The 14,309-nt window shown below is 36.0% G+C and overlaps 1 protein-coding gene across 2 annotated transcripts in view; it reads right to left on the bottom strand.

Annotated features, from left to right (window-relative positions):
- Nucleotides 1-5,321: 5,321 nt before the first annotated feature.
- Nucleotides 5,322-14,309, bottom strand: part of FAM91A1 (family with sequence similarity 91 member A1) — a 42,863-nt gene continuing 33,875 nt past the window's right edge. For both annotated transcript variants that reach the window (XM_059995160.1, XM_059995161.1), the window contains 4 exons: nucleotides 12,622-12,726; nucleotides 11,969-12,092; nucleotides 10,298-10,367; nucleotides 5,322-8,266 (listed from right to left, as the gene is read on the bottom strand). In XM_059995160.1, coding sequence (XP_059851143.1) covers nucleotides 8,081-8,266; nucleotides 10,298-10,367; nucleotides 11,969-12,092; nucleotides 12,622-12,726 — 485 coding nt within the window. In that variant the 3' untranslated portion in view covers nucleotides 5,322-8,080. The remainder of the gene's footprint in view (nucleotides 8,267-10,297; nucleotides 10,368-11,968; nucleotides 12,093-12,621; nucleotides 12,727-14,309) is intronic.

Genomic DNA, 14,309 nt, shown 5'->3' with positions numbered 1-14,309 from the left:
GACTGCAGACCCCCAGAGGGGGGATAAATAAATGGATGTTGTTTTAAGCCACTACTTTTTTGGTAATTAATACATAGCAATAGAAATCAAATACATCTGAAACATTTTCTTAAATGAATTTAAAAAATGATGGAATAAGTGTTCATCTTTGAGGCTCAGTAACACCCCTGCCACCACCAGGCTGACTGTTGTCTCTAAGCCCCAGATCCACCCTTCTGTTCTCACTCTGTAATGCCCGGGCTGAGTCAGACGCTCCTGCAGTGAGATACCTTCTCTGGAAATTTATTCATAATCAACCTGTAGGAGTAAGTCCTCCAGTTTTCCGAGTAGTTTTCCAAACGAACTCAACCCACAGTTAACAGGACTGGGGGTGATGGGTGAAGAGGTGCTTACTCTGTGCTGTCCTCATGCAAGTTAATTCCCTCAGAGAAAGGAGGATTCAAAAGTGAAATACTGCCACCCACCGGAAGAGAAAAGGCTGCAAACAAATATTAACAGAAGCTACTGAAACAACTCAGGTCCTCAGCAGTCCGGACTCTTGAGCTTTCAACACAACTTCTGCGCTTTGCCTGGGTCCTAATGCCAACACTCCAGAGACCTGGACGGTGATTTTTTAAACACCAGCAATAAAAACACTAAGAGATGAAGCTAAAAGTTTAATCCGGCAGCTGTGCCCTTTTGGCATTCTGGATTTTCAATGGTGTTCAAAAGACAGAGAGCAGGAATGGCCTAAAGGTCGGTTTTGACTTGACTGTCCTGTCTGGGATTCAGCAGATGCCTGCTTGGAAAATGAAAGCCATTCATACTTTTTTCTCATGAGCAAAACATACAAAATCAACAAACCATTTCAAAGCAGACTGCCACCATTATCTATCCAACACAATTTACTCCAGCTCCCTTTACCCCAGTCTCATCACATCTTGAAGTTCCTTGGACATGCCAGGCATGCTTCTACCTGTGAGCCTTTGCATACTGTTTCCTCTCCCTGGAACACTCTTCCCCAGATGTCTACATGGCCCACATTCTCTTTAAGTCTTTGCTTAAATGTCACCGTCTCATTGAGGTCTTCTCTGGCCAGCTACTGATAAAGTGTAATTCCAATTCCTAGTGTTTCCCATCCTTCTCACCATTTTTTTTCCCCACAGCAATTATCACCTTCTAACCTGCTATACAATTTACTTACTTTGCTTACTGTCTCCACTAACTACAATGTAAACTCCATGAAGACCAGAATTTGTCTTATTCACTGATCCGCCCCTTTACTAAAACAGTATCAGTAGACATGATAGTAAATGTACAATTAGTACTGAATGTACAGATGAAAGAATATTATTCACACTCTGAACAATATGAGCTTAGAGTGCTTTAACTCTATGTAATCTTCTCCTGACTCACATGACTTTATTTTTTAGGATTTTAGCCCTATTTCTTTACTTTCCCAAATTAAATATCATATTATTTTCATTCAGAAAAGAAGTTTAAGATTAATCAACATCTTTGCTCAGCATTCCTTCTCATATAACAGACATGCCTTGTGGAAAAACTTATTTGAATTTTTTTTTGAGGTTAGTCTAATGATAAACTTGGTTTTTTATATTTGAAAATGTCTTTTTCACATTTGTTCCTGAAAGATAGTTTTGCCAGATTCACAATTGTTAGGTCAACAGTCATTTTCTCCAAGTACTTTGATGATGTAATTGAATTGTTTTCTGAGTTCATTACTGATGAACATTATTGATATATATACTATGCACTGGATTCCTGTATCTCTGGATTCCCATCTTTCATCTGTTCTGGATCATTCTTAGCCACTTTCTCTTTGGGATTTATCTCACTTCATCTTTTTATCTTCCTATTCTAATCCCACTAAATAAAAGAACAGTAAGAGTACACTATGAAAAATAAATGCCCATAAACTCAGTAATCTAGAGGAGACAGACCAATTCCTCGAAAGACACAAACTACCAAAACTCACTCAAGAAGAAATAGCTAATAGGAATAGAGCTATTAAAGAAATTTAATTTGTAGTTCAAAACCTTTCAAAAAAGAAAAAAAAAAGAAACCTGCAAAAGAGTGACCAACAAAAATCAAAGAAGTTATAAATAAATGGAGAGATATTTGTTAGGATATCAATCCTCCTCCATTTGATCTATAGATTCAATATAATTTTGATTAAAATCTTTGCAGGCTTGTGTGTAGATGCTGAAAAGCTGTTTCTAAAATTTATATGGAAAGGCAAAGGAACTAAAAGAGCCAAAATCAATTCTAAAAACAACAAAGTTGGATGACTAACAGGATCCAATTTCAGCATGGTATTAAAAGGACAGACACATTGATCAATGAAACAGAACTGAGAGCCCAGAAATAGATGCACACAAAAAAATGCCAATTGATTTTTTCAAACCACTTTACTGAAGTGTAATTTACATATGATAAAATTTACTTGATTTAAGTGTACAATGCAATTTTTTTGGGTAAACTTAAGAGTTGCACACCATCAATCACCGCAATCCAATTTTCCATTTCCAGCACTCCAAGAAGATGCCTTATACCCATTTGCAGTCACCACCCCCCCATTTCCACCCCAGGCAACTACTGATCTACTTTGTCTCTATAGGATCATCAACTGATTTTTGCAAAGGTGTCATGGCAATTCAGTGAAGAAAATATAAACATGTATCTCATACCGCATATTAAAATACCACATATTAAAATTAGCTCAAATGGGTCAAAGACCTAAACATAAAACTATAAAACTTTCAGAAGAAAATGAAAACTCTGCACCTTGGGTTTGGTGATGAGTTTTTTGATAACAGCATCAAAAGCACAATCCATTAAAAAAAAAAAACCCAAACCAAGAAACCAGACATTGTCAAAATTAAAAACTTTTGTTCTTTACTTTAAAAGACATTAAGAGAATGAAAAGACAAGCTAGACTGGGAAAAAATATCTGCAAAACACGTATCTGATAAAAGACGTGTACTCAAATACTTACTGAACTCTTAAAACTCAGTTAACACCTAGTTTTTAAAATATGAGCAACAAATCCGAACAGATACCTCACCAAAGAAGATATATGAATGGCAAATAAGCGCATGAAAAGATGCCCAACATCATTTTTCACTGGGAAAATTAGTTATTTCAACTACAATGAGATACCATTGCAGTGGGAACCCTCATTCATTGCTGGTGGGAATGCAAAATGGCACAGTCACTCACTTTGGAAGACAGTTTGGCAGTTTTTATAAAGTTAAATACACACTTACCAATGACTCAGCAATCCCACTCGTCGGTATTTACCCAAGCAAAATGAATTGTTTGTATTAAAACCTGAACATGAATGTTAAATGATAAATCTTAATACATCCATACAATGAAATACTCAGCAATAGAAAAAACAGACCTATTGATTCACACAACGTGTATGAATTTAAAATGCATTTTGCTATGCAAAAGAGGCTAGACGCAAAGGCTACAAATTGTACAATTCCACCATGTGTATGACATTCTGGGAAAAGCAAAATTATAGGAATGGAACAGATAAGTGGTTGTGAGGGGTGAGGTGAGGGGTTGAGTACAAAGGGGAATTTTTAGGGTGATTGAACCGTTCTGTATAGTACTGAGACAGTGGACACATGACTGCGTTTGTCAAAGACGACGCAGAGTAAATTTTCCTAGTGAAAAATCAGCATGGATGTTGAGAGATCCCAGATGGAATTCAGAGTGTGACAAATAAATCTGTTTTACAAATGTATGACATAACTTCAATGAAGGGAGTGGGGAATAAAATGAGCTGAACTAAGTTACTTTGGAAAATGAGTGAATACTATAAGGCTAAAGACAAAACAAAGTACTTAAACACTATACCCTAGTTGGTCAATTTGTTTCTCACAGGGGTACAACGTTAACTATTCTGAAACCACTTTATAAGTATTCTAGGGTTGAACAAATAAGCAAATAAATTGTAGATAAAAAGAGCCAGGTTTCTCACCCTCAGAGAAAGAAGTTATGAACAAGCAAAGAGGCATAACTAGAATGAACCTTGTAGTGCTAGATGAGAATCAGTTTAATATACATACAGATAGATGGATCTAAAAATAATTATAGAGATGTGTACCTATATATTTGTTAGTATACATATTTATATCTCTTAGGTCATTTCACTGGGAAGTTGTAGATGCAGTGGCAGCAAGCACACCTAAACCACAATCTTGGTTTCTAAGTACCATTCTGCAATGAAAGGAACCAGGGTTCCTTGGAGAAATAGGCTAATTCTAGGGCTGGCATCCAGATAATACCTGCAGTGCTATAAAGTAAGACTATGGGCAAAAAAAAAAAAAAAAAAAAAAAGACGAGGGTACACCAGAAGGATTTAGGAGCCAACTTCAAAGAGTTCCCAATAGGCAAAGCTAAAACAATTTGCACAACAAAATAAATAACAACTCTACTGGATTTTAACCCAAAGTATAAAATAAATAGCCATGATTGCATACTAATATAAATAAATGATCAAATAAATAGGGGAAAGGAACAAATCTTTAAGAAAATTTGTAGAGAATATATATAGATATTACTCCTTCCCTTTGAGTGTGGACTAGACTTAGTAATTCACTTCAAAAAAAAAAAAGAGTATGGAAAGTGGGAAAAATGGTACTTTACAGTGGAAAAACCTAGCAGACACCACCTTAACCAATGAAGGAACATCACCAATAATGCCTATTAACATTATGTACCCCATGATATAATACAGTGTGGAAGGGCACAGGACCGCTGTGCTATATCCTTCCTGATAAAGCACAACCTCAAGTTTAATCATGATAAAACACCAGACATACCCATGTTGAGGGACATCCTACCAAATCACCAACTAGTGCTCTTCACAGTGTCATGGTCATGAAAGACTGAGAAACTGTCACAGATCGGTGAAGACCAAGGCGGCAGTGATGAGTAAATAAATGCAACGTGGAATCCTGGACGGGGTCCTGGAACAGGAGAACATGAGAGGAAAATGGGTGAAAACCAAATGAAGTCTATAGTTTAGTAAATACTATTGTACCAATGTTAATTTCTGAGTTTTGACAGATGTGCCATAGTTTACATAAGTTGTAAACATTAGTGGAAGCTCATGGAAGGATATAGGGAATATCTCCGGACCACCTTTGCAATTTTTCTGCTAATCTAAAATTATTATAAAATAAAAATATTATTATAAAATAAAAAATACTTTTTTAAAGTATAGGAAAATGTCAGCACTGAAAGCATGCCTGTATTTAAAATTAAGGAAGGGGCTTACAGAAGATTATACACATTTTCACAGCAACTTGACCAACACCACAGTTTATTTGTAAACATATTATATGTGTCAATAATCAAATTGACAACACTTTATACATTTCACTGTATAATATTAACAGCATATCAGAAAAAAATCCACGGTGCTCAGTTACAGTTTTGGTATTTTAAAATCTTTAACTACAAACCGTATTTGAAACACTGAACATAAAAGAGAAACACAAATGGCAAAGAAAACTGGAAACAACTAAAAGAAACCAATATTCTCCCCCAAAAAACAAATAAAGTATCTGATTACACACTTTAAAAGAAAAAAAGGAATCAAGAAAATCAAACGATCATATATTTTTTTAACAACATAAAGTTACATTTCTTTAGACATATGTGATAGGTGAAATTGTACCATACTAAACTCTATGTCCTTTTTTATATTTCTTTTTTTCTCTTGGTTTCTGAAGTTTGCCAATGGTTTAAGCTACTTTAAGGGCAGAAAAGAGGGGAGGCAGCATAAAGCCAAATGAAATTGCTTTAAACATTTGCAGAAAAACTGGATAAAAATTCTTTCACAAATTTTCTTTGGCAAATAATAAATTCTGTATTTATTACCTTTTTGTTGAATAGGATCAACACAAGATTTAAGAGATGCATCTTTACATGAGTTAATGTATGAATGAAACAAAGCCAAATTCACAAAGTAAAGCATAAAAGTGGTTTTCACATTTTGCTAATAACAGCTTTAAAAATGCAGATTCTCCATCCTTACAAGTATGAGAGGTCTTCACCTGGGAATCAGAATCTTTCCTCATTCACATGAGAAACCGGAGTTGACTACATGTTTTTTCAGTACTTTCCCTAAAATTCATGATCATTTATTAGGTTCTATTTCCTCCTCTGTTAGCTCTCAAAGGAAATATAGCAGCAAATCACTCCCATATTTTAAGTTTTAAATTCACCAACAACTGGGTTCACTACCAACAACTACAAACATTCAATGCTTTATTAGTGTACATGTCATTACCGTAGGCTAAGCTTGTTAATAACAGAAATAAATAAAATAACTACAGTTAATCTGAACAAAGCAAATGAAAATGAGATTAAAGAGCCCTGATCAAATGAAATACTTACAACTTTCAGTTGAAAAACTGTAGAAGTTACATATATACCTAACAGCACTAGGAATGTACAATATCAATTATTGGAAAAATAAATGAGTGATTCACAGTTATAAGAAATTATTTTAATATTAGTATTTTTCCTTTTATACACAAACATTTATAACATACACTTGGTTTCTACCTCATATTAAGACAAAGTAGAATACTAAACATTACTGCATTTACCCAAACACAGCACTGACTGTGCCACAGGTAACCTGCTCCAAAATATTCAATAGGGAGGCGACAGTACTGAATGCATGGTTATGTTAACAGTTTGAAGAAAGACACATACTTCCAGAAGTATGTTAAATAAACAAATGTCAGTTCTATAAATAACAAAAATTATCAGCAAAAATGTTTAGGTTTAACCTTCCCAAATTTTCTAATGCTTTAAATATTTTAGATATATGTTGTTTGACCAGTTAGTTTGGTTAGTTTTAAACTAGCAAACCATTATCCTATGAGAAGAGCTAAACTAAACTATATAACACTGCACAAACTTCCCAAGGAAGGTAACTTGTAAAATCTAAAAAGTGATTCCAATTATTCTATTCAACATTTGAGATACTAAAAGAAACAATGACTCAAGAAACATTTTGAAATTACTCAATTTTTCTTTATCATTTCCTCTAAAACTAGTCACATAAACTTAAGATCCGGATTGCTTATGTCCTCACAGTAGGTTTACCACTAAAGTGTTCTGATCAGAAGACATAGCCTTAATGCCTCTAATATGTAATTCTAAGCTGAAATCAAAATCCTTGGTTTGAAAACATCAAATCCAATTCCATAACATTCATGGGTAGAGCTACTAAACAAAAAATAAATCAGGGAGAAAACGTGCAGCAGCCACAGCTACAAGAGTGGAAAATAAATTCTATTTTTCCATAAAGACTCTATGAAAATATAAAGCCCAAAATGAGCGACAACTGAAGTCCACATATAAATGTTGTTTAAAAATAGAATGTTTTCCAAAGCTTCTTATGAGATGTCAATGTATAGTCATAGTCTGAGTTAAGACCTTCTAAATCAAGGTTAAGCCATACATAACTATGCTGATTTACATACCTTCAACAATGTTCAACCGATACACATAATTTACAAACATCCACAGCAATTCTTAATGCCCCATCAGATCACCTCTCAATAATGGATGTTTACCATTTTATAGTTTTGCTACTTTAAATACCAAGAAGCCTTTTCAGAGGAAGAGTTCTACCTCTTCCCACGATCCCCTAAAGAGTAGGTAACAAAATATAAAACTAAACAAGATTTATGTTTGATAAACTAACATATAAAATTACCACTGCAATATTCATAGTGACTGCTTATAAACATAACAGTCATCATAAAGCCTATAAAGTATATCCTCAGTTTTATAAAAGAAACGCAGATTGTCTCAAGGTAAAAAATACAGTGCAGACTGCTAAAAAGCTCTTCTTTGCTTTAGGAGGTGCAATAATGAGGAAAACTTCAGAAAACATGAACATGTTCCCCAAACTTTAACTTTAACATCAGTTAAGCATGAACTGCACTGCAGCAGCAGGATGCTTTTTAGTGGCTGGCAATATAAAGCTAATGTTAAGAAAGAAAAATGGCAGAAAGTGTGAGCAACAAATGATGTAACCAAATTATTGCAAATGGAGATTAGCAATAAGAAGTGAGGAAGGTGAACGTCCACTCCACTCTGTTAAGATGCCATCTTTAAATATTAAGTTCTTTGCAGGAAGTGGGACTCCCATGTCAGCACAGGATGACTGTGAAAGCAAACTTGGAAAACTGGCCTCAGTGTGAATATCCAGTGTTGAAGCACCTTCCTAAAAGATCAAGAAACAAGAGAAAAAAAATTCTATTCAACACTTTACCAAACCACTTCATGTAGCTAATGAGAAATAGAGACCTTGATTACCTAAGAAATGTTTATGGAATGGCAAAGCACTATAGGAGATGCAAGGTTGTACCTCACAAACCCAAAATAATCAATGATAGGTATTAACGTGCAGAAATGACTAATACACTCAGATGATGACAAGTGCTTTGAAATAAACAGAAATAACACGCTATGAGAATATGGGATAAGAAAAAGTTAATTCTTAGACAAAAACCCTCACACAACATTAAGCAACAGAACAATCCATCCACTCCCAGGGCTCTCAGATTCACACATTCAGCAGACTTCTCCCCAGAACTCCATGCTCAAACCTCCACCTATCCAACATCTGTTCTTGGATGTTTCACCATAAATTCCACACTTAGCATGTCCATAAGCAAACTCTCAAATTTTCCCCCACTGGTTCCTCCCCAGCCTCCCCTACTCAAACTAGTCAAGAAATAGGAAAATTATTCTTTATCCTTCCCTTCCTCATCACAGCCTCAATCCTTCCTCACATTTAATCACCATGTTCCATCAGTCTCCCTCCAACGTGCATCCCAAATGAGTTTACTTGACTCACTCACCATAGCCACCACCGTAGTCTAGGCCAGTGGTCTCCAAAGTGGGGTACTCACTCCAAAGTGGGGTGCAGTACCATGAAAATTTTTTAAATCCTGTATCTACTTATTGCATCCGATAAAATTCCTGGTTTTGTGTATCCTTTATAATATACATAATTTATTATATTATTACATGTTTAACAGTATATACATGTAATAAACAAACCTTTATTATGGATACATGCAAATTTTTTTTAAACTAAAAAGGGTGTTCGGCCACCAACACCTCTTACTTGGGCTATTAGAGCAGTCTCCGAACTTACCTTGTTTCTGTGCTTGTCTGTTTTTAATCTATTCTCTAAACAGTAACTAATCTTTTAAAAGAGTCAATTAAAAATAATGTCATTCTCTGTTAAAAGTCTTTAACAGTTTCTCTTTGCACTCAGCATAAAATACATATTCTTTAACATACTCTAGAAGGCTCTCCGTTCTTCTTCAACCTCACCTCCTCCCATCATCCCTCTTTCACGAGGCTTCTGCCACACTGGCCTTCTCGTTTCCTTGCAGGCCGAGTGCCTTCCTGACACAGAACTTTTGCACCTACTAACCTCGGCCTGGAATACTCTTTCCCATCCTTTAGGTTTCAGCTTATGCATCATCTCTATGTATTTAAATTAGGTCTACCTTTGGATTCCATCAGATTTGAAGGAGCCTGGCTCCTTCAAAGCACTTACTGAAATCTGTAATTGCTTCACATATTTCGATGTTTACTCGACTATGGTCTCATACAACACTTAAGCTCCATTAGTGTCTTAGACATCATTGTTTCCCCAGCACCTGGTAAAGGGTCTGGCATAGAGTCGACTCAATCATTTATTGAAAGAATGAATGAAACCAAACTCCAAAATACTGATTTCATAATGTTAGAACAGATATACCAAACAAAAATATTCCATTCTAAAAGTTTACCTACAAATCAAGTCTAGAGTATCCTTTCTTTCCTTGGGGGGAAGATAAAAGGTCTAGAGCACTGGCATTCACTACCATAACAGACAACCCCCTCTCAGCAATGGAGAATCACTGCAGTTATTAATGGAAGTGTACTGACCCAAGAACCAGCACCTAGCATGGTGCATGGCCCATGGTAGATGCTTAACACATTTCCGTTTAATGAAGCACCAGCAAAGAACAAACAGTCCAAGCTTCCTAAACACCTGGCCACTGAAATCATGTATAAGTCAGTTAACTTCCTGAATTTCAGCATCTTTGTTTATAAATTAAAATGCATAAATAAGCATGAAATAATGCTTATTTCATGTCTTACTGCTGTGGAGACTCAGAACAAACCTGGAAGTGTTTTGCATACTATAAAAGCCCTATGCAAATACCATTTGGATTTTTTTGGTTTTTGTTACCTGGAATGAGTGAACAAAGTTAAGGACTTGTAGAGACAGTTTTCTACTGGAATGTAAGAGGTTCTGAAGGCTGAAAAAAAGGGGAAAAGTTTAAAACAAATATGACAAAAACTAATATCTCACACAAGAGTTTAATTTTAACAATTTAAACACATTTATATATGTATATACATCTTGGTTAATTACATACAAATTTTTAAAAAACAATTTCAATGGTTCCCGTCAATGAAATTTCTGCTTCTTTTAATAATACAGAGTAACAGTGCATAAAAAGACCATTTCGAAATAAAACATCACGCATAACCAAAATTGGAAAATTATTGTTAAAAGTTTAAGCTACTACGAAATACAAATGTTAAATACAAGAAAACTTCTAAAATAAAAATTTAGGTACAGGGCTTCCTTGGTGGCGCAGTGGTTGAGAGTCTGCCTGCCGATACAGGGGACACGGGTTCATGCCCCGGTCTGGGAAGGTCCCACATGCCGTGGAGCAGCTAGGCCCATGAGCCATGGCCGCTGAGCCTGCGCATCCAGAGCCTGTGCTCCGCAACGAGAGAGGCCACAACAGTGAGAGGCCCGCGTACCGCCAAAAAAAAAAAAAAAAAAAAATTTAGGTACACATTTTTCAAATATGTAAAAATTGCTAACAATTATAGTGGCGATCATTAAAACTACATAGTATTTCTTTTTTTATTCATGTATGTTATTTTATTTTCAGGATAGCTATTAAAATTGTCAGTTAAGTACTTTTAATTTTCTGATATAAGCTACATTGAGCCAATTAAATTAATTATTATCCAACTTTGTTTTCCTAAATAAAGATGTCAAGATCTGTGGATATCATCTCTCCAAGCCACCCACCATGACAATCAGATTCAATGATATTCTTTTTGGCTAAACCAGACAGTCTCAGAACCTTTACAACGCTGACTCTTAGCAGCCATTCCCAATGGATCAGAGTTGGCATATGAGATAAAACCTACATATCATTTCTGATAATATGTGCTCATTTTAGAAAATGTGGAAACTGAAGAAAATTTAGAAAGTCAGCCATAATTCCATTATAGGAGATAATCACTATTAACATAACTTGAGTGTATGTTAAGAAAGAGAATTTCTATTGATATTTACATATTAAAAAAAACTAGGTTCAGGGCTTCCCTGGTGGCGCAGTGGTTGAGAGTCTGCCTGCCGATGCAGGGGACACGGGTTTGTGCCCCGGTCCGGGAAGATCCCACATGCCGCGGAGCGGCTGGGCCCATGAGCCATGGCCGCTGGGCCTGCGCGTCCGGAGCCTGTGCTCCGCAACGGGAGAGGCCACAACAGTGAGAGGCCCGCGTACCGCAAAAAATAAAAAAAACTAGGTTCATACAGTCATATAAGCATGCCCATTTTAACCGTACTCTCGCCCAATCTGGGTAACTAAGTAAATATAATTAACCAAAACATGTGTCCAAAAAACTTGCATGTGCCTAATTTCTGAGGTACTGAACTTTAATTTTAAAATACATAGCAAACCCTTAAACTAGCCATTTTTATTCAATCAACAAATAAGCACAAGGCAAATACTATGATCATGTGTGAAATAAGACAATGTATGATATAGCAACTAATATTGAGAGCTTAAGAAGTCTCATAGATGAAAAGATGACAACAAACATAAGCCCTCACCTCTCTCTTCTGCAAAGGCCATGTGTAGCAATTTTTCGGCACACTTTCTGATTTAATTCAGAACTAAACAGTGGAATTCCAAAGCACAGCTCGAGAGGAACCCAATCTGCCTCTGTTGTGGCAACTACAAAAGGATATATAAAGTTATTAATCATATATATATTTATATATATTATGACCAACCAGGGTTTCTTAACTGAGCTCCAGAAATTTTCATAGATTCTTCCCACCCCCTACTGACATCCACCAAAGGGCTTAGCAGGGGAGAAGACTCAGAGAGGGGATCAGTGGATCTCTGAAACAGGAAAGAATGTTTTTTGAGTATGTACATGCTTCTGGGAAGAAGGCCTACAGCTTTCAACAGATGCTCAAAGTGGTCTTTTACCAAAAAAAAAAAAAAAAAAAAGTAGTGCAGGACATCTACAAGATGAGAGAATCAACATAGGAAAAATAAAACATTTTTATTCTCAGATCATAGTTTTATAATATTTTAACTAACTTTATTATTCTAAAATATACAAAATTCTTTCCTAGAAAATACTTATGAAAAAGTCCATTATAATAAGAGCAGACAAACGATATCCAAGTGACTTAACAAAAGAGTCAAACCTCAGAAATTAGTCCAAGATTGCAAATAATTTTTAAAGCCTTACCAGAGTTTTGCTTTGTGGCTGAATCTATAGTTGCTTCCTCAATGACCATTTCAAATGACTCTGTACTCCCATTCACATCTGAGCCAGAAGCCAAATCAGGTTCTCCTTATAATTAAAGGGCATACACAATATTAGGATTCTAGCAGTTGGCACAGGTTGTCAATAAGTCAGTCCTAACATGAAAGAAGACTTCAGGCAACAGAAATGACAACGGAAAACAATGAACAGTCTTTAGCCTAAAGCAGTAGTTCTTAAAAGGGGGACAATTTTGTCCCCCAAGAAACATTTGGCAATGTTCGAAGACATGGTTTGGTTGCCATGAATGGGGACAGGGATGCTACTGATGCCTAGAGATCCTAAACATCCAACAGTGCACAGGACAGCCCCCCACAACAAGGAATTATCCAGCTCCAAACATAAATAGTACTGAGCTTGTAAAGCCCTGACCTAAAAAAAAAAAGGATTAAAAAGGCAGAACACAAGTTTAGACCTTTTAGAGAATTACTAAAGTCATTTCTATCCCCATAGAAACAAGCAGTCTGATTACATCATTCCTTCTCAAAATATTTTTTTTGACTCCCTGTATCTTTCAGCATGAAAGATCCTCCAAGATCTTCTAGATCTCATATATTACTTCTCTACTCTCATCTACTACTGCCCAACAAACTCTTTCTTTTGGCCAAGATGAGCTACTCTATTGCCTGATTCCTTCTGCCTAAAGGTTGCTACACTCTAAATAAACAACAATCATCTGTGTGTAGCGAACTCCTCACTTTTCAAAATTTAGTTCAAACTTTACCTTCTCTAAGAGGCCTCTCTGATAGCTCAACTGGGCTGGGATATGCCTTCTCTGTCCTACTTTAGCACTTCATGAAGCAGACCCCCATATCTCAGTCTTTTAACACTACACAGTAGGCTGATTCACTTGCTTGTCTCTCCTTCCAGGTCTTTATTCCCTAGGACTTAAAACAGAAATATCTCCAACACCTAAGGAGGTATTTTGTAAATGTTTATAGAATGAATGAAATAAAACATGACAGCTACAGTAGACATTCATTGAAATGACTGCCTAACCCACAGCCCTCTTCTCTAAAAATGCTCCTGTGATACCTGGCAGTCAACTGTTGAAAGTTACCCAACTCCTCTGGCCAAAGGTAAATGGACCAGGAGTGGATACTAATTCAATCCACTGGATGGCTAGCAATCAATCATATTTTCTCAGGATTTCAAACTAAGAGGTTCAGCGAATACAGTCAATCAATGATAGAGACTTGAATTAAAAGGTTCCCTAGAGTCGTGGACCAGAGGTGACATCATGGCAACCAAAGCCACATACAAGCCAAATTATGCCAGAACAGAAACAATCAGTAACTATGAGAAGGTGATTTGAAAATGCATTTTTAAATTAGAAAGAAAAAGGTATCTAAGGAAAATTAGCTGTTGTCAATATGCAGGACAGGCTGGAGACAGAAAGAAGAGAATGAGGCCAGGAAGGCTAAGCAGGAAATGGTCACAATAAAACATGTATAAAGTATCAAAACTCAGACTAGAATGGCAGTTACAGAGAATTAAAGAGAGGGGGAAAGAAATGGATATAAGAGACATTTCTAAAGACTAATTCACAGAACTTGGAAACTAACTGGGTTGAGTGGGAAAGGAGAAGGATGAGATAAAGATATGATTTTTAA

Source organism: Delphinus delphis, chromosome 17, assembly GCF_949987515.2.
Source record: "Delphinus delphis chromosome 17, mDelDel1.2, whole genome shotgun sequence".
Taxonomy (NCBI): Eukaryota; Metazoa; Chordata; class Mammalia; order Artiodactyla; family Delphinidae; genus Delphinus; species Delphinus delphis.
The sequence above is the reverse complement of the archived record's forward strand: the minus strand, read 5'-3'. Positions and strand labels throughout refer to the sequence as shown.